Source organism: Helobdella robusta (assembly GCF_000326865.2).
Source record: "Helobdella robusta unplaced genomic scaffold HELROscaffold_5, whole genome shotgun sequence".
Taxonomy (NCBI): Eukaryota; Metazoa; Annelida; class Clitellata; order Rhynchobdellida; family Glossiphoniidae; genus Helobdella; species Helobdella robusta.
In genome coordinates, this window is record NW_008705254.1 from 144,529 (window position 1) to 166,634 (window position 22,106).

The window sequence follows — 22,106 nt, forward strand, 5'->3', positions numbered from 1 at the left end:
GTTTATATGGTCAACAAGTAAGATGTTTATCGATGCAATTCATCTTGTCCGATTCATCTTATACATGTTACAAAGCGAATTTCTAACATTTAAAAAAATATTTCATCTGTTTTATGTAGATTCTTTCTTCTAATTAATACACATTCAATATTTTTATATAAAATTTTTTAATTAATAAGTTAATTTTAAGTATGTAAACATTAATCTTACCCGTACACGTGTATGTAGTAGATACAATCAACTTATCTGCGCCGTTACGTTATGTTACTTTATAATTTTATTCAATGTATCTAATGCCTTTCAGCAGTGCTTTGCTGTGTCTGTCTATGTTTGCATGTTGTAAGTTTATGCGTGTGTTTGTTCGTCGGTATCATAAAATTTATATTATACCAATTACGTTATCACTAACATTAATAATAATCTGTACAAAAATAGATGTCTTTTGATGGCGGGTTTAAAATTTCAACATTGTTCATTTTGACTGCTTTTTTAACAGAATTATTCAAACGTTTGCAAATATGTACCCTGTTGTGTGCGATGAGAATATATGTATGTATGTATATGGTGTGTATCTCTAAATATTTTATGTATGTATATATGTATCTATGTGTGTATGCGTGCATGCATGTGTGTATGTGTGCGTGCAGAAAATAAAAGATTTCCCCGTCAATCAATCTTCCACCACCTATTAAAATGTTATTCTACATTTAATGTTTCTTAATAAGTATGCAATGTCATCAACTTTTTACATTATTTAAATCAGAATTATATATTCGTTACTTAATTTTCAATCATTTAATTTGAAATTATATTTTATAAATGATAAATCAACGTTCTCAAATGAAATATTACAAGTGCCTTTTTAATTTTTCACACAACAGCCATCAAACTGGAAAAAATTACAAATTGATTTACCATTAACAAATAGTTGTTACAATTAATACATATTAACAAGTATGTTAAGACGCTACGGCTGAAAACATACTTACAGTTACTGAAGCCATTTTATTTATATGAAAATTAGTTTTTCTGATTTGTTATACATCAAGTATTTCTACGTTTATTATTCTTCGTTAAAGAAGTTTCATCAGATTTTATAACGTTTCAATTTGTTATGATAATTAGCGTTCATTTATTTACCTTCCATCTATAATATTTCATTTACCATTCTTTTATTTCCTCGCCTATTCTTTCGTGAATGTATTTTAACGAAATCATCATCTGTAACATCAGCGTCATCGTCCTTTTGTAACATTACATGAAATGTTTTCTCAACTTTGTAAATAAATATTTTATTCGTTACAAACTTCTCGCATGTTTATTATTATTATTTTCGTGTAACATCATTTCTTCGGTTACAATGGAGAAATGTTTAAATATTGATAACATACACTCCTTGTAACGTGAGCAGGGGTCTAGACAGCTTTGAAGTACTACACGAATCTACCGTAGTAACAAACTACCAGCTTAATTCACTATACCGATTTTGAGGAACGAGTCGTTAAACTCAGTTAATTTGTCAAGAATGACTTGAAATCAAATGATATTATGATCAAATCATACTTTATGGGTTCGAAAAGACCAATATTTTAATCAAATCTCAGAGTTACATCATTGTTAACCAGTCAGTTACACAGCTGCCGAATTTCTATTTTAAAAATTTGAATAGGTAACTCAGAAGCAGACGGCCGCTCCTTAGATTAATATTTTTCTATAGTGAAGAACACTGATTCTCAATTATCACTTATATAATATAGTATAATAATTATATTCTCACTGAATACAATAAATACTTCTTGGTCATCATCTATCATCGCGATCGTTGCATTTGAGTAACACCTCATTTTTGTTACACCTCATGTATATAATCTACAGATGATTTCCTTAATAGAATTGTAGAAATACAGATCAGGTATTTACTGTTTGTTATATTTCATAATACGTGAGAAATATGTTATAGAAAAAAATAACATATCAATTTTGGCATCATGATTCGAAGTTAATTGATGAAAATATTAGTTTATTAGCACGTTAATTTCCTAATATGTTGATGGTCATGTTGTCAGGTAACTATATTATGAAGATTAACAGCCGATCATTTAGTTTAAATATTGTTAGCTTCATATTTATTAATTAATATATACGGTTAATATAAACGCCATACCTACGTCTTTACTTAATAGGCTCTCCAATCAAAGCCAGCAAAATCTTTCTGTAATCTCCACTCGTATCGTCCTGACGTGTTTCAATTTAAATGAAATTTAATTAATTTGATCAAATTTAGCATTTCTTAAAAGGTATTATTCATCTTTTCGTTGTTAGCGTAAGTGCAAAAATAGAGAAGCACCTTAATGTATTGAGTTAGGGTTTGTTTGTATTTTGATTCGAATTCGCATTTGATTTGGACCATGTCTATCTCGCACCTGCCAACAACGACCCTGATCAGTTTGCTGTCTCTGGTGCCCAAGCCGTGCATCGAATCGTACAAACTCGTCGCGTAATACGACCTCTCGTCCCTTATGTAGTTCACTGGGTCGAAATAAATTTAAGTGTTCCATTGAATTTTATTGAAAATTTATCTAAACCAATCAATCAGCCAATCAATTAAATTTATATGGCCCAGATTCCAAAAATTTAACTGCGCTTAACTAAAAATTCGCCAAACAAACAACCCTTTTCAAAATTAAAAAAATTGTAATTTAAATTTTTCATTAATCTAACAATGATTAAAGAATAATTAATAATATATACTATTTTATAATATATACTGAATTGGGCCACCAACCAACCAACCAACCAATAGTTGTGAATGCTTTCCTCAGATCACCTGACATTTCAGATTTGATTGAATCGATGATGTCTTTCCCAGCTAACTTCATGTACTCTTCAAAAGTCGCCCTCAATTGAGACGCACTCCTGGGCTCATGATGAAATGAGAATTTTTTTAAATTTATTTTTTGTTCTAAAATTTCTTTTATTCTAATATTTTTTAATTAAAGTTCTGCAAAGATTCAAAAGAAAGCAACCTGGAGCAGAGTATGACGTTAAATCTAGATTCATCAGTTCCAAATTTCTTCAACTCTCCAGCTTCCATCAACATCTGTGCATCCCTACGAGCCATTTTCCGGCTTATATTTAGTGTTTTTGGTCTGTTTGCCTGCAACAAAGATACGAATAGTCTTTTCAAATTTCCCGATGTTTCTGATATAATGGACTGTTCTAAACTTTTGTTGTGTCCTGTTAATTTAATGAAATTTAAGCGTAAACGAACGATATTTAAAAAATTGTAATGGGAAATAAAAAACTGACTTAATTGGTATTCCTTTATTATTTCATTGAGTTCATCATTACTTTTGGTGCATAGAACTTCAATAAGGCAGTCTTCATCTGTGCCCAGACCCTTTTCATCCATGATAAGCATGAGATCATCAAAATATTTTCAACTCACCGCAATGTTAGATTATTTTATTACACAAAAATACAACGTTTTCAGCATTCCATAATTAATCAGTAGAGAAATATTTAGACAAGCAGACGCAGAAAAGCAGAAGCACCTTCATAGCAGCTCTCAACTCGTCAGCATAGAACTGCGGCTTGCTCTTGCACAAGCTCAGCACTACGCTAAGGAAATTACCACTTAATTCTGATTTGAATTCTGACATCAGATCCTTTTCAATTATTAATTAATTTATTTATTTATTAAATATTATTCATCAAGTATTAATATTGATAAGATAAATTATTTTAATTTAATATTTATAAGACGAAAAGTAGAGAAATTATTAATTTATGATCATTAGTAGAGTTAAGAATTATAAAATGATGCCCCCGCCACCTTTCCAAACATAGTTTTAAACATCTGAACGATTTCAGCTCTCTGATCATTACTCCTGTACGACATCACGTTGATTATGCTGCTTTCATCTGTGCCTTTTGTGTTCGTTGTTAATGTTGTCATTGTGGTACACGTTTATGTTAATTAATTAATTAATTAATAATAGAGTAATGTTTATTGTGTTTTTATTGACGCTGGTATCTTTGGGTGGCAGCTTCTTAACAGTAAGGTTGACGTTAAATGTTTTGTTTATTGTATTAACAAGTTGTTAATCGAGATCATCCCCAATAAAATCAGCACAAAAACCACACACAGTCAGGCAACATTCCACTCATCCATCCAACCCACCTAAACCTTTCATAGCTTTCCTCAACACTTCACAATCGGATTTAGCATCAAAGTTAGCAAATGGTTTCACTGTTCCTTCAACCTTTTAGCGTTAATGCCATATCTTTTATTTTTTATTATTAATCAGGCAATCATTCATTCATTCATCCATCTATCCACTAATTCATCTCATCAGTACAAACTGGAATTTTCTTTTCCTCCTCCATCACTTCTTCCTCTTCTTCGTCTTCATCAATCGTTGCACTATTCACATCAACGTCACCATTTTGTTGAGTGGTTGCGTTAGGAACGCTTGATGTTTCACCTGACAGTGGTCTGTCTCCGGTAAGGGCTAGTATGATTGACAGATAGTCCCCGGAGATATCGTCCTAATTTGGAAATGTTAGTTATGACGATGACGTCATTGTTGATTTCGTCGTTAATAAATCTGAGCAGTTGACCTACTTTCAGCCATTGCTGTAGTGGCTGATTGAATTTTCTCTCAAATTCTTTTTTTATTTGCACCATGTCACACTCACACCTTCGGCAAGATTTAATAAAAAAATTGTTCTAATGTAATTTGTGCTAAAATCAATTTTTCCATATTAAATGTTAAAAATTCTATTTAATTGATTTAAAATATAATTAAATTAGACAGAACAATGAGCTAACCTTGAAACGACGACTCTTATCAGCTGGTCATCATTTGTTCCTAGTCCTTTCATCGATTTGTGAAGCAGATCAGCGAAGTACCCCACCTTATTTTCTATCACGTTCACTAATTAATAATCAAAAGTAATAAATTATGTTAATTATTCATCTCAATCAAATCAAACTGCTTGCAAATTCACAAACCAATTGCTAAAAGGGCATTTTTGACGTCTCCAGAAAATTCACTACTAATGGCATCTTGAACGGTTTTGTTTTTATTTGATTTTTTGGAGTATTCCCTGAACAGAGCTCTCAAGTGTGCCTGACTTCTCTGGCACATGATCTTATTGAAACTGTCTCGTTAATATTCCCATTCAAATACTTATGAATATTAAAAAAATGTTTCATGAATATATATTCTCTATAAATAAGCAGTAATATAATGGAGACAATCGTTATAAAACATTCCATACAAAAATATGATTGGATAATAATTAATACCACCGCAAATATTAAATCATCAGCCAATGAAATTAAATTAACACAGTTGTAGGAGTCTCATGAATTTAATCGTAAATTTAAGAGGCTTCACGGATATTAATAAAGTACTGACACGGATTCATCAGTACCCCACTTGTCCTGTCCCGCCCTCAGCAACTCAGTGACGTCATCTTGCACGCTGGTGAGGTCGTAAGTTAAATTTTCGTCCCTGTTGGCCTGCAGCTGCGAGATGAGCAGCTTGCGGAAATGACCTGAGGTGTCACCGCGAATGTCTTTCTCCAGCTCGGATTTGAATACTGCGTTGATGTTGTTGTACACGTGTGCGAGTGTTTGTTCACCCAAATATACATACATACATACAAATATGCATACAGTCGTACAGATACACACACATGCATACATTGTTTGTACGCAATCTTCATTGCTTCAATTTGTTTGTTGGTTCTTGTGCAGAGAATTTCAATCAAGACATCTTCATCTGTACCAAGACCCTGCGATATTCAAGAACATTTAAATCGCTTTACAACACTACTACTACTATTTCTACCACTTCTACTAGCACTATTTTTGCTGTTATATATAACTAATAATATATATAACTTATATATATATATATATAATTTATATATATAAATTATATACATACAATAGGTGCCTAAAGATACCTTGACCGCTTTCTTGATTTGACTGGCATCAAACACGTCAGGAGGCAAGCAGAGTGCTTCGCAACACGTCAAAAATTTACCACTAAGTTCGCTCGTTAGCTCCTTCGCCAGATCCTAAAACACAATTTCAGATGGTAATTAGCATGCAACACGAAAATATTGAGACATATGGGTTAGGTTTAGGGGCCCCTATCCCTCCTAGAATGTTGGCAGGACGCCTTCCAATTTAAAAATCAGTGCAAGCATTTGAATTTACAAAGCACATTCTTATAAAATATTACACAAAAGTTCGTTTTCAACATAAAAAAAAATAATAACGACGCGACCGCAATGTTATTTTGTAATCGAAACAGAAGAAATATACACGTCTGGCTCGCGCGATTACAACAAGTTTTGTAATAATAAATTCCCACCACAACTTATGGCGGAGGCATTTCTTCCTGCTCTCTTCTGTTTAGACATAAATGTTACAAGATAAGTTTCATGAATAATAATATTTGTGACCTTTCCAAACATTGCTTTGAACTGTTTGACAATATGCATTCTTTGAATGTTTGTTCTGTAGCCCAACACGTCAATTATGGATTTCTCATCTGTTCCTGAGCGGTGAAAGTTCATGTCGTATCGCGAAACAAATTTACACGCGAAACAAATTTTCACGCGAAACAAATTTACACGCGAAACAAATTTACACGCGAAACAAATTTACACGCGAAACAAATTTACACTTAATTTACATCTTGTATATTAATTAAACATTATAAAGGATGAAAAAGTTGTTAACAAATAAAGCGTGCAAGCATGCATACGTATGCCTTAAAATACTAACCCAATCCTTTCATTGCTTTCCTCAACTTCTCACAATCATTTTCAGAGTTGAAATTAGGCCATGCTTTCAATGTTCCTTCAGCCTTTGTTACAATTTTCATAATAATAATGATAATTAAAATATTAATCAGTTTAAAGTAAATAATTTCAAAAAATTGTTGACTACGTTATTCAGCTATACCTACAAATTTATACATCAACTAATAACAAATTATGTGAACGTGATAACATAACATGGAACCATTGAAACTTAACTACCAAATATTCTTCAGTCTTATAATAAGGGTCTCTCTTATTTATGGCAGCCTCTTGAACATTTGATGATGAATCTTCTTTTGTTAGTTTTTTCTTTGCATAGCTTGCCATTGTTTTTGTGTTGACTATTGATTTCAATTTGTTCACGTTGTTGTTGTTGATGTCTTTGTTTTTATTGTTGTTTGTGATTGGTGGTTTATTTATAACAAGTGGGGATTTCACAACTGGTTGTGGTTGTTTTGTTGGCGGTGGTTTCACTTTCAGTTTTGGTCCATAAATTTTTTTGAATGTGATTCTCAAGGAGGCATCATCATTTTCATCACTTGCCAGGTCAACATCCATCAGCTGTCAAAACAATGAGCTAAAATTTGATAAAACGTATGTCCCAGTTTTCTTATTCCTATTATAACGACTGATATGTTGTTAATATAAAATATTATCGCTCACATTTCCAAGTTGATAACTACCAAAAACAATTTTCAATCCGTCGTCACTGGCCACATAACTTTTCAGATGTGCATAAATGTGGCTAACTTGTCCCAGCCAGTCACCATTGCCAGGACTACAGGCTGTCAATTCAGGTTCCTGATTAACATAAATTATTTGCGGCTCAACACATTCATTGCTTCTGATAGGTAAGTTCATCTGTGGTTGGTTAATTGAAGCCAGTCTGCTGCTGTTGATTGCCAACAAGCGATCACCTTCTTCTCTAATTATGCCTCTTAAATCATTCAACTGAACTTTTGGCTGTTCCAAGTTCTTAAGAATAAAACAATACGGAACACTTAATAATAATAAATCAAAATTTTAAAAGATGCATGAAACGTGACACAATAATTAAATATATCAAAAAAGGATAATTATAAATGAAAACTCATAACTGACCTCAAGAGCCCGATTCGTCATGTAACCCAGTTGTGAGTAGGATGAGTTATTGTATGATCTGGAGACTCCATTATGCAAATTATGTAAATGGGTCACTGGAATGCTCCACATATTTGCTGGCATTTGTTGATGAGGAATGAATGACGATGAAATGTTGTTGTTGTAGAGTTGTTGTTGTAATTGTGGTTGTTGGTAGGCAGGAACTGTTGGCATAAATATTAACGAAACAATTTCACCTACTTTTTATTCGGGTTATAATTTTTATTCCATCCTGTTATGATGCAAAATCAATGAAATCAAAAATAAATAGAAAAGAAAAACTAACGCAAATTCTGTCCGACATAACTCATGTTCCAATTCACATTGTTGTTGTTGTAATTATTGTTGTTGTAGCCAGGATAGAAATTATTATTATATTGCATGTTACGATCGTTGACGCTGTAGGCAGACACAGATCTAGCCATGGGTACATTTGTGGGAGCAGAAATTGGTCTTCCATCATAACCCTCATCAGAGTTATTATTGCTTTCTAAGTTTTTGTTGTTGTATTCGTTAACATCATCTGCCTCTTCTGCAACAGATTGCACATTAAATGTTTTTGTGGTTACAAAACTTGTTTTCAGCCCATCTCTGTGATGTCATCAAAAGCGTTTTTAAAGGTTAACTTTTGAACTTAGCCGAGTTAGCTACTTAGTTACTCAGTCGGTAGAAATGACATGTCTCGAGCGACTATTACGCTACGTGGCATGGTTCGAATACTGTCTGTCCGAAGCTCAAAGACCATCATACGCACATGGTGCGGCGCTAGCACGTAATGTGCATTGCGTCGTGTGGTGGGTGTAGATAGAGTACAATGCAGCCCTTGCGGCACGAGTTTAATTACAAGTACAGGATAACATGTAGCTCTGTATTTGACAGAGCCGCATTATAAAGAAAAAAAAATTATCAGCATCAAAATATCATGAATATCACACCTTGTGGCAGCAACTGCCTTAACAATTCTTCTACCAGATTTAAGAAGAAATGGTCCTTGGTAGAGGAATGTTGATCGACCTTCTAAACATTTTGTGCTGTAGGGAAGAGGTTTCGAGTTGTCAACTGTGAAAAAGACCTTACATTCCGGAGTATCTATCAAGCAAGTTCATTATATTTTAGATTAAATAATTTAATCTATAAAGTTTAGATGGGTGGATGTATAGTCAACATACCAAACCACATTCAACTGAAATCGATTTATTAGACAAAAATAAAACTAAGACTAAAATGAACTTCCACATGAAAACCAAAATATGACCAAACTTTTATAATTTCGACATGAAATTTCAGACACGGCAAAAAACACACTTCTACAACAAACATAGCAATGGACAATTGAACAGCAGAGAGAGTAACAAAAACCTGTGGTTAGTTCAATATAAGTGTCCTTGTAAATGTTGTTAGCACTTTTATTTTTCCTGTTGTTGGTAACTGCAGATCCGTCAATGGTGACCACATTGTTGTTTCTGCTGCCTGTCTTGTGCTTTCCTTTCTTCACCAGTGCAACTATAACTGGAGGACTAACTGCACCAGCAGACGGCATTCGAAATTTCTATTCAATCTTCCTGACCTGGATCTTAAAAAATAATAATTAGTTCAATTTTTCAACAGATTGATTTTACTCTTTACAGATCTTCTCAAGCACTTTCATTTATATAAGATGAGTAACACAACCAACAAGCATAACAACTCGTCAGCTACATAAAATAATTACCTAATAATTACAAAATTATAACCTGAGAGCACGTACAGAGTGATTGAGATTTTACATCCGAGACACAAAATTTTGTTGATCAATTTGAAGGCAGGTGCCCGAACGATGTCGCCAATAGCAACGGCGAATAAACAACACAATTTCGTGAGCGCTCGAAACAAGAGATTGACAGATGTACGTGCGTTCGGCACGATCATAAACACGTACGATATTAATACAAATGTAACACAAACACGCGAGCATACAATCAAGTACATACACAATTATTTACACAATTACACAAACACACAATTACACAAACATACAATTAAAAAAACAAAAAATGTGTTAGAAGAAAAAATTGTAACCAATCTTTAGCAAACTTGAACTTCAACAATACTTTACCATTTTTATTTTTACAGGTGTCAATATTATTAAAGACAGTTCTAAAACCATTTGAAAATTAGAAATAAACACAATAAGACAAAGAAAAAGTAAAAAAGTCAACTAGATTAAAAATAAATACTTGGAAATGAAAGATAATGCAAAGAAATTATATTAAATGAAAAAATACACAAAATTAAATACACTAGAAATAAATTATTATCAATAAACTATATCATCAAATATTTAAAATTATCAATAATAAGCACACAAACTGATTGATATTATCATAGATCGGATAAGGAAAATAATTCTGAATAAAAAAGTCAAACAAACAGTTAAGAAACTGAACAACAAAACATTATAAAGTCTAGAAATTATAAAAATTAACATCGCAATGAAGATAGCTAATAAGCTAGATATAAAGAGATTGTGTTTAAAAGTATTGAACTATAAACCATGATATTTACATTAAATAAATAAATAAATTAATTAATTAGTATTAAACAAGTTAAAAAACTAAATCTATAAATAAATTAACCAGAACGAAAAACAGAACTCCATTAAAGAAATGTTTGAGTGAAACTTAAAAAAAAAGTAATTTAAAAAGCAAATTATGACTAAGATAAGAAATTGATATAAAATCTTTAAGGCATGTTAGTATGTTACGTGTCATCCATCAAAAAAGAAATTTTTCATGCGAATATTTAACTAAAAAATTTGTTAAAAGTCATCAGTGGCTAGACATAACATATTTATGTAATTTGCATCAGTGGCATATATAATATAGAAGTACAGTAAAGACTCTCTCGCTCTCTTTCTATACATATATATATATATATAATATTATATATAAATATATAGTGACAATAATTAAAAATGGATGGATGGATTAATGGATGGCTGACACACCTGAATTTTTATATGTCATAGTATATATATATATATATATATATATATATATATATATATATATATATATATATATATATATACATATATTATGTATACATATATGTGTGTGTGCAACATTAATAAATAATTTGGTCCATAGAAGTTGTACATATAAAGGAAAAATACTATAAAATATGAATATTTGTTAAAGATTTCAAATAATAACCTTGTTCACTCCATATCATTACATAATTATTACTTTTAAAATAATTTTTGTATAATCATACATCTGCTATATTTAAAAACAAATCTATATATGTAAATACATAGATTTATAGAATACATACATGTATTTATACTTATATGGATATTATATATATATATATATATATATATATATATATATATATATATATATATATACCACATACTTGTATAAATAGAAGATATGCCGGTATGTAAGTTGTTGGGTATACTTAATAATAGATGCAAACGAATTATTTGAATAGAGAACAAAAAACACATTTGAATTATTGACGAATTACGCATGAATTTCACTAATTTACAATTCACTAGTGTCTGAAACATTTGTAAAGTGTATATGTATAATAAATGAACATTCAACATTTAACGATAACGCCATTAAATGTTAATCATGATTATTTAACCACTGATGAAATGATTTCATTGTGGGATGATTAATCATAAAAACGAGGCGAAGACGAAAATAAAGGATAGTCTTTGTTGTAAAAAGAGTAGAGTTTATTCATTTATGGCTCACACTCGTCAAAATTATAAAACAGTAATATTTTATTAGCCATATAAAACCTTTACCAGAAAATTTTAACTTTGTAGGAATACAAATGTTAAGAGAAAATTCAAAAACGAAAATAAATTGAAAAGAGATTCCATGAAACTTCAACAAATGAACAAATAATATAGAGAGGCATATGGCAACACTGCAATCCAAAACAACGGCAAACAGTTTAACTTGTGTAAGGTAATAATTTGACCTTAACATGAACCAAAACAATATGTATGTACGTATGTTTGTTTGTTTGTATGTATGTATGTGTCTATGTTTGTATTTATGTGTGTATATATATATGTAGGTGTGTGCATGTGTAGAAAATCCTATCATAGAGTTGCAACTATAACCAAAGATGACGCTACTTCATTACAAATATCATTATCATTATCATAGATGGAATTTTTGTTTTGAAATATAATTAATATAAATAAATAATTTTTATAAAATCCCTGAATGCAATTACAAATCAACATCATAAGCAACACTAGCCACATCTACATCATAATTATTATCATCATTAATTATTATCATCATAAGTATTGTAGTCGTCGTCTCCATCGTCATCATCACTATCATCTATGTATAATATGTTAGCATGCTGGGGTACAGAGATGCATGAATTACTCTTGCTATTAGTCTTCTTTTTACCCGCGATCTTTCCCCAATTATTATTATTATTACTGTTTCTGCTGTAATAAATATGGTTATTATTATTATTATTATAATTATTCAAAGTAGAGAGTGAGGATAGTTGATCTGTGGATGCGTTGAAATTATCACCGATGGATAAATTATCTTTGGATCTCTTCAACTTCCTGTTGCTCCAATATTTCGACAGCAACCTCGAAGATGGGCCCCCCTTTGAAAATCTCGACTGCTGAAATGTTGGAGATAATTCATTCAGTCTTGTAACTGCTTGCTGTAGGTTGCTAGGCAGCTGCTCTTGGTTGTTAGGCAGCTGTTCTTGGCTGGAAAGCCGTGTTTTGTTGTCATGGCAAATGTTGCTTCTCAAACTGAAGTCGTTGCTTTTGGATCTGTTTTGAAGTTTTTGTTTCCAGTTGATGAGGCCGAGTCTGATTGATGACGAAGTGGACGTTGATGATGTGTTGGTCAGCAGAGACGATGTGGATGAAGTGTTGGTCAGCAGTGATGATGAAGTTCGTGTGCCGCTGACAGCCGAACTGTGCAGGCTGTTTGTTCGTCGGGGTGCCGCTGCTGAAGCTGTCGTTGCTGTATGTGCTGCTGCTGGGGCCTGCAATGATGGTGATAGTGACGTACCATGATGTGATGATGACGATGATGTCGTTGGAGCATGAGATGATGAAGAGGAAGAGGATGATGAGGTCGTGGCTTGTGATGATGACGACGATGCGACATCATCAATGTTATCCTGGGTGGACCTACATTTTCTACTCATATGATAATACTTGTCACGATAATTATATTCATCATTATAAACTTCATCGTCGTCTCCATCATCATCAACATTGTCAACGTTCATGTTGCTAGCAAAATTTTTCGAGTGCAAATTAATTTGAATGTTGTTGTTGTTATTGTTGTTGTGGGTAGGTGATAAGTAAGCTGGCAACCTATCATCAACATTTTCATCTTCAACATCAAATAAATGAGGAGTTGAATGAGTCACAGCTTTTGACTGGTTCTTGTAAATACTGCTCGATTGTGATTGGTTCAAATTTGGACTTTTGCAAAACGATTGGTGGATAGATTGTAGGTCATTGAAATCTGAATTCTCATTGGTTGACATCATTGTGCTGTTACTCAATCTTTTCACCTTTAACCAAAATTAATAAGGCATCATCAATGCGAGAGTTGAAATCTTGATTATTTTTATTCAGCAAAAACAAACAACAACTCACCATGTAGTCTTCATTTGATTTGCATTTCTGTAAAGCTGAATTTGTAATCAGCAAAAGTTGGGTAATTAGAACTAAGTAATGAATATGCAAATTAAATGTAAATTAATTTATATATATTAACAATTCCAATCAGAATGATAAAATGAATTTAATACAAAGATGGAACTGAAGAGTGCAAGATAATCGTGATTAGTAAATAAAATGCAGCACTAACATTTCTTATTCCTCAAAGCACTGGTAAGATCTGGTATGGAAAAATATATTACCATCTATCAGCACTAACTAAACACTCATATCCTGATTGAATTAATACTTCTTTATTATAAAAATTAAGTTAATATAATTTATTACTATTCAATAATTACAATACAATAAAATATAATTAACACAACTAATTAATGTAATTAACATAATTCATTGAAACCTTGCAACTTAGATGATGAAGCAATACGACTGCCTATCTTCTTCTTCCTTCTCAACTCAATCTGCCCAAGCTCTTGTATCAGAGGTGTTGGCAAAAGTACTGATGATGATGACGACGTGGATGATGATGACGATGCTGATGTTGTAGGAGAAAGAAGGAGAAATGAAGAGAGGGGCCTCAATGGACTAGACATCAGTAAAGATGATGTTGAAGATGTCGTTGTTGTTGTTGTTGGTTGTTGTAGACCTCGTTGAAGGAGGTTTGAAATGTTGTTGCCGTTGATGTTGCCGTATTTGTTCAACGTTCTGCTTCTGTAATTGCTGGTAACACTGTAGTCGTTGTTGTATCTGATGTTGTTTTTGTTGTTGATGTTGTTGTTGTTGCTGATGTTAACATTGCTACCACTGTAGTTGATGTTGTCCGAGTTGTTTAATCGGTTTCTGTTGTTGTCGTTGAAAAGGATGTTGTTGTTCCTAATATCATTACAAACATTCTGAGATGATGTTCTGTCTCTTGAAACCTTCACATAATTACTGCAGTCTATGTTACCATTAGCAAAGCTGTTGTTATTCTTGTTTTTGTTGCTATTGCTGTTATTAATATTATTATTGTTGCTACTATTGTTAGCCTTGAAATTATTCAATATGATATTCCTGGCCTTATCAGGTATGTAGGCGCTGCTGTTATTAACAATGCAATTCCTAATTTGATTGCACCAGTTGCTTCTCTGGTCCCTGTTCTTCGCTCTGATGTGGATCTCGAGAGATGGGGTTGGGTGGGTGTGAATGCAGAAACTGAGAGGGCATTTCTGTACTGTCTCTACTATCATTAAGTCAGACCACTGTGGGATTTGTTTTTTATATGCATGAATGTATGTTTGTGTTTGTGTGTGTGTGAGTGTGTAACAAGTTCTATTATCAGATGTAGTAAATATTATAGTTTAATTGTACGATCAATAAAAAATAACTTGTAAAATGTTGAACAAACAAATCAGTGTATAATACTAACTAACCGGTATTAACACTTCAACAATAGGCACTGCTGCACTGTTACTAACACTGCTACTACTACCATTATTGCAGTTGTTATTGTTAGTGATATTAATATTATTGTTGCTTATGTTGTTGCTCGTTTTGTTGATGTTGTTGATGTCATCTTTATACTTCACAACCATCAGTACTCTTTCGAATAAGATCACGTGGCATATGTTTCTTGGATTCTGTCGGAACTTGTCCTAGAGAAAATTATTATATTGTGAAATGAGTTGCAACCACACAGCAACTAACTCTAACTCCACAACCACAACAGACAACATCTGATATCAAATAGAACATCGTCAACATGAGATAAGAGAAGCAAGAAGAGAATGACACACCTCTAGGAGCATCTGCCCACATACATTGGCATCTACTTTATCATTGTTGTTCATGATGGCATCATAAAGGTCTTGTAGTCGTTTGTTGTCGTCATGTAGTCGCTTCATCTCGTTAATAAAATTGGCGACGTCCAACATAATTTTAAAGGCTGACGTCACTAACAACAAGTCGGAATTGACGTTGTTGTTATCATCTGCAGTTGTTGTCAGTTCAGCTGTTATTAGTCTCATGGCAGGTTTGTTTTCATACATGGGAAGTTTAGTAATAGAAACATCATCAGCTTTGCAACCATCCTTTCTAGCACAGTTGTTGAGAGACATGCCATTGTTGTTGTTGATGTTTGTAAGATTTAATAACAGGCGCTGTATCATATATACAAATGTATGTATTATGTATACGTGTGTGTGCGTGTTTGTGTGTATGTGTGAGTGAGTGGGTATGTGCAAACAAAAAAATCAGTGATGGCAAATAACAAAACTGTATGTTTTTGTTGCAGACATGCATAAATGAACATATCCTTTGACATACAACTACACACAAAAGCATACAGGCAACAACACACACAAGTGCATACACACATAAGCAAACAAAAACCTCGAGCATTAAGTGATATCTCAACACGTGTTGTACAGGTTTCAGTAGATATGAATCCATTGACAAACTGTGTCTCAGTGAATTTTGAATACTGAATATAAATTCTTTCGTTGCATCATCCTCCAATAATGACATCCACACAGACTGTGAGCTAAATGATGATTGTTTGGTTGATATCTATTTAAATAGTTAATGATTGGTTGTGGATAAATTTAGTTGGTTGTTTCGATTGAATGGTTGTATATCTGAGTGGCTGTTTGCAATCGTTAAACACGAAATAAGTGCTAAACAACAACCTGCTGAAATTGGTGCAGTAGCTGCAGTAGATCTTAAACTGAGATGAATGCTTGATGAAGCATTTGGCAAGTTCACTTACGTTCATTCCACTCGCAGTCAGATCATTCAACATGTTACTGAGGTGTCAGTTGTAAGACATTATTATTATCATTAATGTTGTTGATATTAAACTACCAGATGATAACTGATATGTGAAGAATAAAATGTAATGATGAAGATGATAAGATTGGATAAAAGTTAGATAATGATATCAACAATGATAGTAGAGAATGATGAGAACAAGGTAATAATAAAAATGATAGTGGTGATAACAATTCAGAAAATGGTGAGTATGAAGACAGGATAATAACTTATGCAGCGAAAAAATTTCCTCAATATTCCCAAAAAGTGTTGAAAATTGAGAGGCCGATATAAGGTCTGGCCTGCCCTTCATTCTGAACATGTAGCCCTGAAAGCAAATTATAAATAATATTTTTTAAAAACTAGATAAGAATTAAGATGAATCTTGGATGTATAATTCATTTAGAAACTTTTTCAGTACTCTAAAGTTGAAAAGTTGAAATTTAAAAATATTTCTGAACATGTAACCTGAATGATTTCACTGAGATCCTTAACATAACTCCTCTCTGTGTCAATGATTTCTTTACAGACAAACTTCCAAGTGTTACCAGAAGATGATGATGATGATGATACTGGGGACATGACATCATTACTTTGATTGATGTCATCAAGAGGTTGTTGTTGTTGTAACTTAATTCTACTGCTCACTTCAACACTTTTACATCTTCTATTTGGTCCTAAATTACTACTATTATCTTTTGAAGTTAGGCAGATGTCATCCCTTTGTTTTTCAGGAATACATGATGAATATGGATCATCAGATGATGATATGTCAGGCACGTTTGCTGTGACAGTATTTTCTGGACTAGAGATGGAATTCTTTGACTTGATGAATAAATTGTTATTTGTTTTCTTACCATCCATCTTCTTATCATACATAGGAATTAAGGTAGGAATCAGGCTGACAGATGATCCTAAAAAATTATTTAATTATTATTAAATTATCTATTTTATCAATTAATCAATTAAAAAACGTCTATTCAATACAATGTTTATTCTTATGCAACAAATTTGAGTTAAAGATAGAACAATAAATTTTAAACAGAGCTTTTTGGATAACAAACAACATTAAAAGAAATAGGAATACAGAATAGCAGAAAATAAATCCTAGACCTTTCCTAAACAAATATGAATAAAGAGAACTAATAGCTGTGAGTACAATCTTCATTATGTTATTTAACAACAATGATCAATTAAACATATAACAAATATTTGAATAGAAGGACATTCCCATATTTATAGAAATATGATAATTACTTTAATAATTAAACTAGTCACACTGACTAAAATGACTAATAAAATCCATACTTTAATATAAAACTTATATGTTCTTTATCATTAAATAATTATTATAGCACTATTATTAGTATTAGCCATTATGTTATCTATATTAATCAATATTATTATCATCATCCTCATCATTATTATTATAACTGCCACACTTGCTCAAAATTGTCAGCAATATCATTTAGATCCATTGACTAAATAAAATGATTATACTGATTAGATTATACATCAAATATTTATATAATATAAATAAACTTGACTAACCAAAAAAATCCTTCCATTCAAGATTTCCAACATTGGCTGCCATGCTATTTTTTTCTTTTTCTTTCTATTTAATAATGTTACTGTGTAAGACTCTGAAAATCAACTTACCACAAATTAGTTGGCTTTTTTGGAACTTAAATTTAATTAACTCCACATCACCAGGGGTCATTTCTTCATTGTTCATGTGTTCCTTTAATAATTAATTTAATAATTTTTAAAAAGTTAGTTGACTAGTCAACTGTTTAATTTAAAATATCTGACATTTTGCGAAAATTAAATCGTTAAATCCTTAATCGGGCATTTGTTTTCAAAAATAAACAAGCGAATAAAATAAAAACATTAAAAAACAAACCTAAAAAATTGAGTCTGAAAAATGGCAAAAATGAAAAAAGGAAGCCAGTCCGTGGTCGGATAAATTGCGTGTAAAAACCAAAAATCTATAAAATCCATTCTCTGAAGTTTTAAAACATGTCAAATAAACAGCGGCATTTAAAAAAATAAATAAACTAATTTAAGATTTAAATAATTATTTTTGTAAGTTTTAAAAGCCACTATAAAAAATAAACATGGCGGACGTGAGACCAGCGAAAGATAAGATTAGAATTTTTCACAAAATTATTGCCATTTCTTGTAAATTCTGTGTATGATTTTAAAGCACTTACACCAATAACAACAACAACAAACAATAGCATCTTCCTATTTGACGACAAGTTGTGATTTAAAAAATTTTCTAAATAAATTTCTTAAAGGCATTTAATTTTATCGGTTTTATAGTAAAAGTCGTAGTCATGTCAAATAACATTCTAAAATGAAAAACATCCTCACCAACAGTAAAATCAGAATATCAACATAATTAAAACAGTTAAGAAAAGAGGAAATTACTATGAATAAGGGATGGAAAATCTAACAACCTCTGGAAAGATTACATAAAGAAGAGATCGCAGTCAGCAACGAATAACATTTGTGAAGTCATTGTGTCACTTGTTGAATATTACCATATTTAAACTGTTACAAAGTGTTGAAGACCGGGTTTTGTGGAGGTCGATGGTCGCCAATGTCCTGAAAGGATGAGGCACGAAAAAGAAAGAAAGAAGAATCCTTGAAAACTCGGAAAACAACGCGTAAAACTCCGTATTCCGTATTGGAACGGTATTCGAAAGTTCCTTCTATTCTTCCTTAATCTTCGTAAAACAACTCGTAAAATGCGAAAAACTTGTGAAGAAAACGCGTAGAACATCTCGATTCTTATTCGTTTTAATCATATTGTCGTAAAAATATTTAGTCAAATAAATTTTCAGACATAGTGGTTTGTAAAAGCAATGCAACTTCATAAGTAAGCCAATCCTGGCTTCAGTAAGCAACTGTTTTTGAAACCAAAAGCAATATTTTTTTTTAATCGAAAAAAGAAATTTTAAATTATACAAATCGATGAATATTTAAGTTCAACTGTTGTGCAGTTCTTTACAGTCAAGTTATCTCATTTGAAAATTCTAAATAAAATGAAAACACGACTAATGTAACAAACAAAAAGTTTAAAGTTGGGCTAAAAATAGATGGATAGACGAATGAATTAGATAAAGGAAGAAAAATGAAAACGTGAAATATGGAAAAGAAGCAGATGGATGGATAAATATGTAGAAATATGAATAGATGGATGCATGTGCGTGTATGTGCGTATCTTTCTATTCATATTTCTAAGAAAAATTTGTCCATTTAGCAAATTGGCTTTACGGTACGCTTGTGATTTGATTAAACATCATCATCATCTCGTATATTAACACACATACATATATACACATACACACATAGGCACACGTACACAAAAATTCACTATTACATACAAACCTACATACACACATATAGATGGTCAATCCAGAACATGCAGACATATTCAAACAAATACACAAGTTATTCAAAACAAACAGCTGTTTTCATATATATATATATACGTATTTATTTATGTGTGTATGTACGTGTGTATGTATGTTTGTATGTATGTATGTATGCATGTATGAATGTGCGAGTCCTAGGTTAAAAACAATATCCATAAAAACTATCATTTAGTCCCGCTGGAATTTTTTTCCCTTAGATTCATGCAGTGACCTCCCGTTAAATTTCAAAATTTAAGCATTTTTAAAATTTTTGTGACCCCCTCAAAGAATTTAGTGTTCCGCCCTACATGGATTTATGGATGGGATCCACCCCCTATGTATGCATGTGTGTGGTCCGCCCCTATGTATATGCATGTACGTGATCCGCTCCTATATTTATGTATGTATGCAAGTATGCATGCATGTTCATATGTATGTACGTTTGCTTGAATGAATGTGTTTGTTTTTTAATCTAGCATTACCTTCAATACAAAGCAAAAGACCTGGGGCTGTATGTCAAACACACACATACACTTTGTGCCTGCATATGTATACTTAACATACACAAATAAACACACACACACACACATGTATATATATATATATATATATATATATATATTCATATTTATATATATTATTTATTTTGCCAAAAAAGCTGAAAGGTCATCTGAGATACGACAGCGGGTTTAATTGTCTATTAGAAAACGCTCGCACTTATGAAGGAGCTGATCTGGACAAATTTGCACGGGCCGAATTTTGAAAACGTTTAAATTTTGAAATTTTTAGACAGGCATCAAGAAACTGACCAAATTTAATTTTTTGGTAGTCTACTTAAAATTAGACTGGAGACTTTTTTTGGCTTATCACGTCAATCTTTGGTCGATTTTCTACATACAATTGTGTTTTTCTTGCGTAAAAACTGAGTTTTATTGACAATACGCTTTAAAGGGTGCTTTACCCACACGGGCCCCACCCCCTTTGATCCACCAGAAACAACATCAAAAACAGAAACACCAACAACAGCAGAAACAACAACAACAGCAGAAACAACAACAACAGCAGAAACAACAACAGAAGCATCAATACATATCTTCGCAAAACATCTCAGACAAAACTCGCACAAACGAACGAACGAAAATACAAGTGAAAGAGTAAAAAAACTCGGCGCTATAAAATTGAAAAACGCGTAACGAGCGTGACATTGGTGAGATAAGTGAACTGACCTACATAGACCATCAACAGTTGACACGTGTATTGACGATTGCCATTTTAAACTGTCCAATCAGATAACGAGCCAGAAAGCAGCCCACCAATCATAAAACAGAAGGACATTAACGTTCTATTAATAGCTCTTAGGCGACGCCCCGTCGATGACGTCAACTCATTAACATAGAATGGCCGCCTCATCAACATAAATGACCGCCTCATTAACATTTTCATCACGTGACCTATCGAGTTTTTATGACGTCATTCTCGTCGTTAACTGTTGGTCGTTTGTTTGCCACGTGTTGTAAGAAGAAGTGTGGCAATGACGATGATGATGACGATGATGATGACGATGATGATGACGATGACGATGATGACGATGACAAAATCGCTAAAATCCAATGAATACAATACTATGGTGAAGATCAACACACTGAAAATTTTATAGACGAAAAAATAGTTTTGAATGAATGAAAAAATAAATGAATGAATGAATCTTTGTTTGAATGAATGAATGAATGAATGAATTAATTAATGAATGAATGAGTGAGTGAGTGAGTGGTGAAGGAGTGAGTGAGTGAGTGAGTGAATGAATGAATGAATGAATGAATGAATGAATGAACAAACGAACAAATGAAATAGGAGATGTTGTTGCTTCGAGACAAATTTTTCACTTTGTCTTTCACTCACTCGTTCACATAATCATTCATTCATTCAACCGTTCGTTCATTTATTCATTTGTTAATTCATTTTTCATTTTTACTCTCTCCTCTCTTTCTCTTTCTTGTTCTTTCTTTTTCTTTTTCTCTCTCTCTCTTTCTTTCTCTCTCTTTCTCCCTTCTCCAGAGTCCGTTCTATTTATTTGCTTTTCATTATTTATTCTGCGAAATTTGTAAAAGTGAGCGCTAAAGAAAGAACGTCGTGATGATGGTGATGATGACGACGATGATGGTCATGATAAGGAAGAAGAAGAAGATGATGGTGGTGGTGGTGGAGGTTAGGGTGGTGATAAGAGTTTCCAA

At 32.3% G+C, this 22,106-nt stretch overlaps 3 protein-coding genes across 3 annotated transcripts; all 3 read right to left on the reverse strand.

Annotated features, from left to right (window-relative positions):
• Positions 1-2,172: 2,172 nt before the first annotated feature.
• Positions 2,173-6,908, reverse strand: HELRODRAFT_68265 (hypothetical protein; the record flags this gene model as incomplete). The annotated part of the gene is made up of 9 exons (XM_009026957.1): positions 2,173-2,235; positions 4,628-4,703; positions 4,835-4,940; positions 5,018-5,166; positions 5,427-5,610; positions 5,715-5,805; positions 5,980-6,093; positions 6,484-6,578; positions 6,809-6,908. The coding sequence occupies 9 exons, from the start codon at positions 6,906-6,908 to the stop codon at positions 2,173-2,175; spliced, it is 978 nt and encodes a 325-aa protein (XP_009025205.1).
• A 1,359-nt stretch (positions 6,909-8,267) lies between these two features.
• On the reverse strand, positions 8,268-9,526 carry HELRODRAFT_163043 (hypothetical protein; the record flags this gene model as incomplete). The annotated part of the gene is made up of 3 exons (XM_009027035.1): positions 8,268-8,577; positions 8,922-9,075; positions 9,346-9,526. 3 exons carry the CDS (start codon positions 9,524-9,526, stop codon positions 8,268-8,270), a joined length of 645 nt encoding a protein of 214 aa, XP_009025283.1.
• Positions 9,527-11,743: 2,217 nt separating this feature from the next.
• HELRODRAFT_189072 (hypothetical protein) lies at positions 11,744-18,047 on the reverse strand (the record flags this gene model as incomplete). The annotated part of the gene is made up of 12 exons (XM_009027036.1): positions 11,744-13,557; positions 13,643-13,677; positions 13,857-13,886; positions 14,067-14,165; positions 14,313-14,907; positions 15,079-15,300; positions 15,442-15,804; positions 16,037-16,187; positions 16,333-16,449; positions 16,684-16,781; positions 16,922-17,367; positions 18,005-18,047. The coding sequence occupies 12 exons, from the start codon at positions 18,045-18,047 to the stop codon at positions 12,283-12,285; spliced, it is 3,474 nt and encodes a 1,157-aa protein (XP_009025284.1). The 3' UTR covers positions 11,744-12,282.
• Between the last annotated feature and the right edge of the window lie 4,059 nt (positions 18,048-22,106).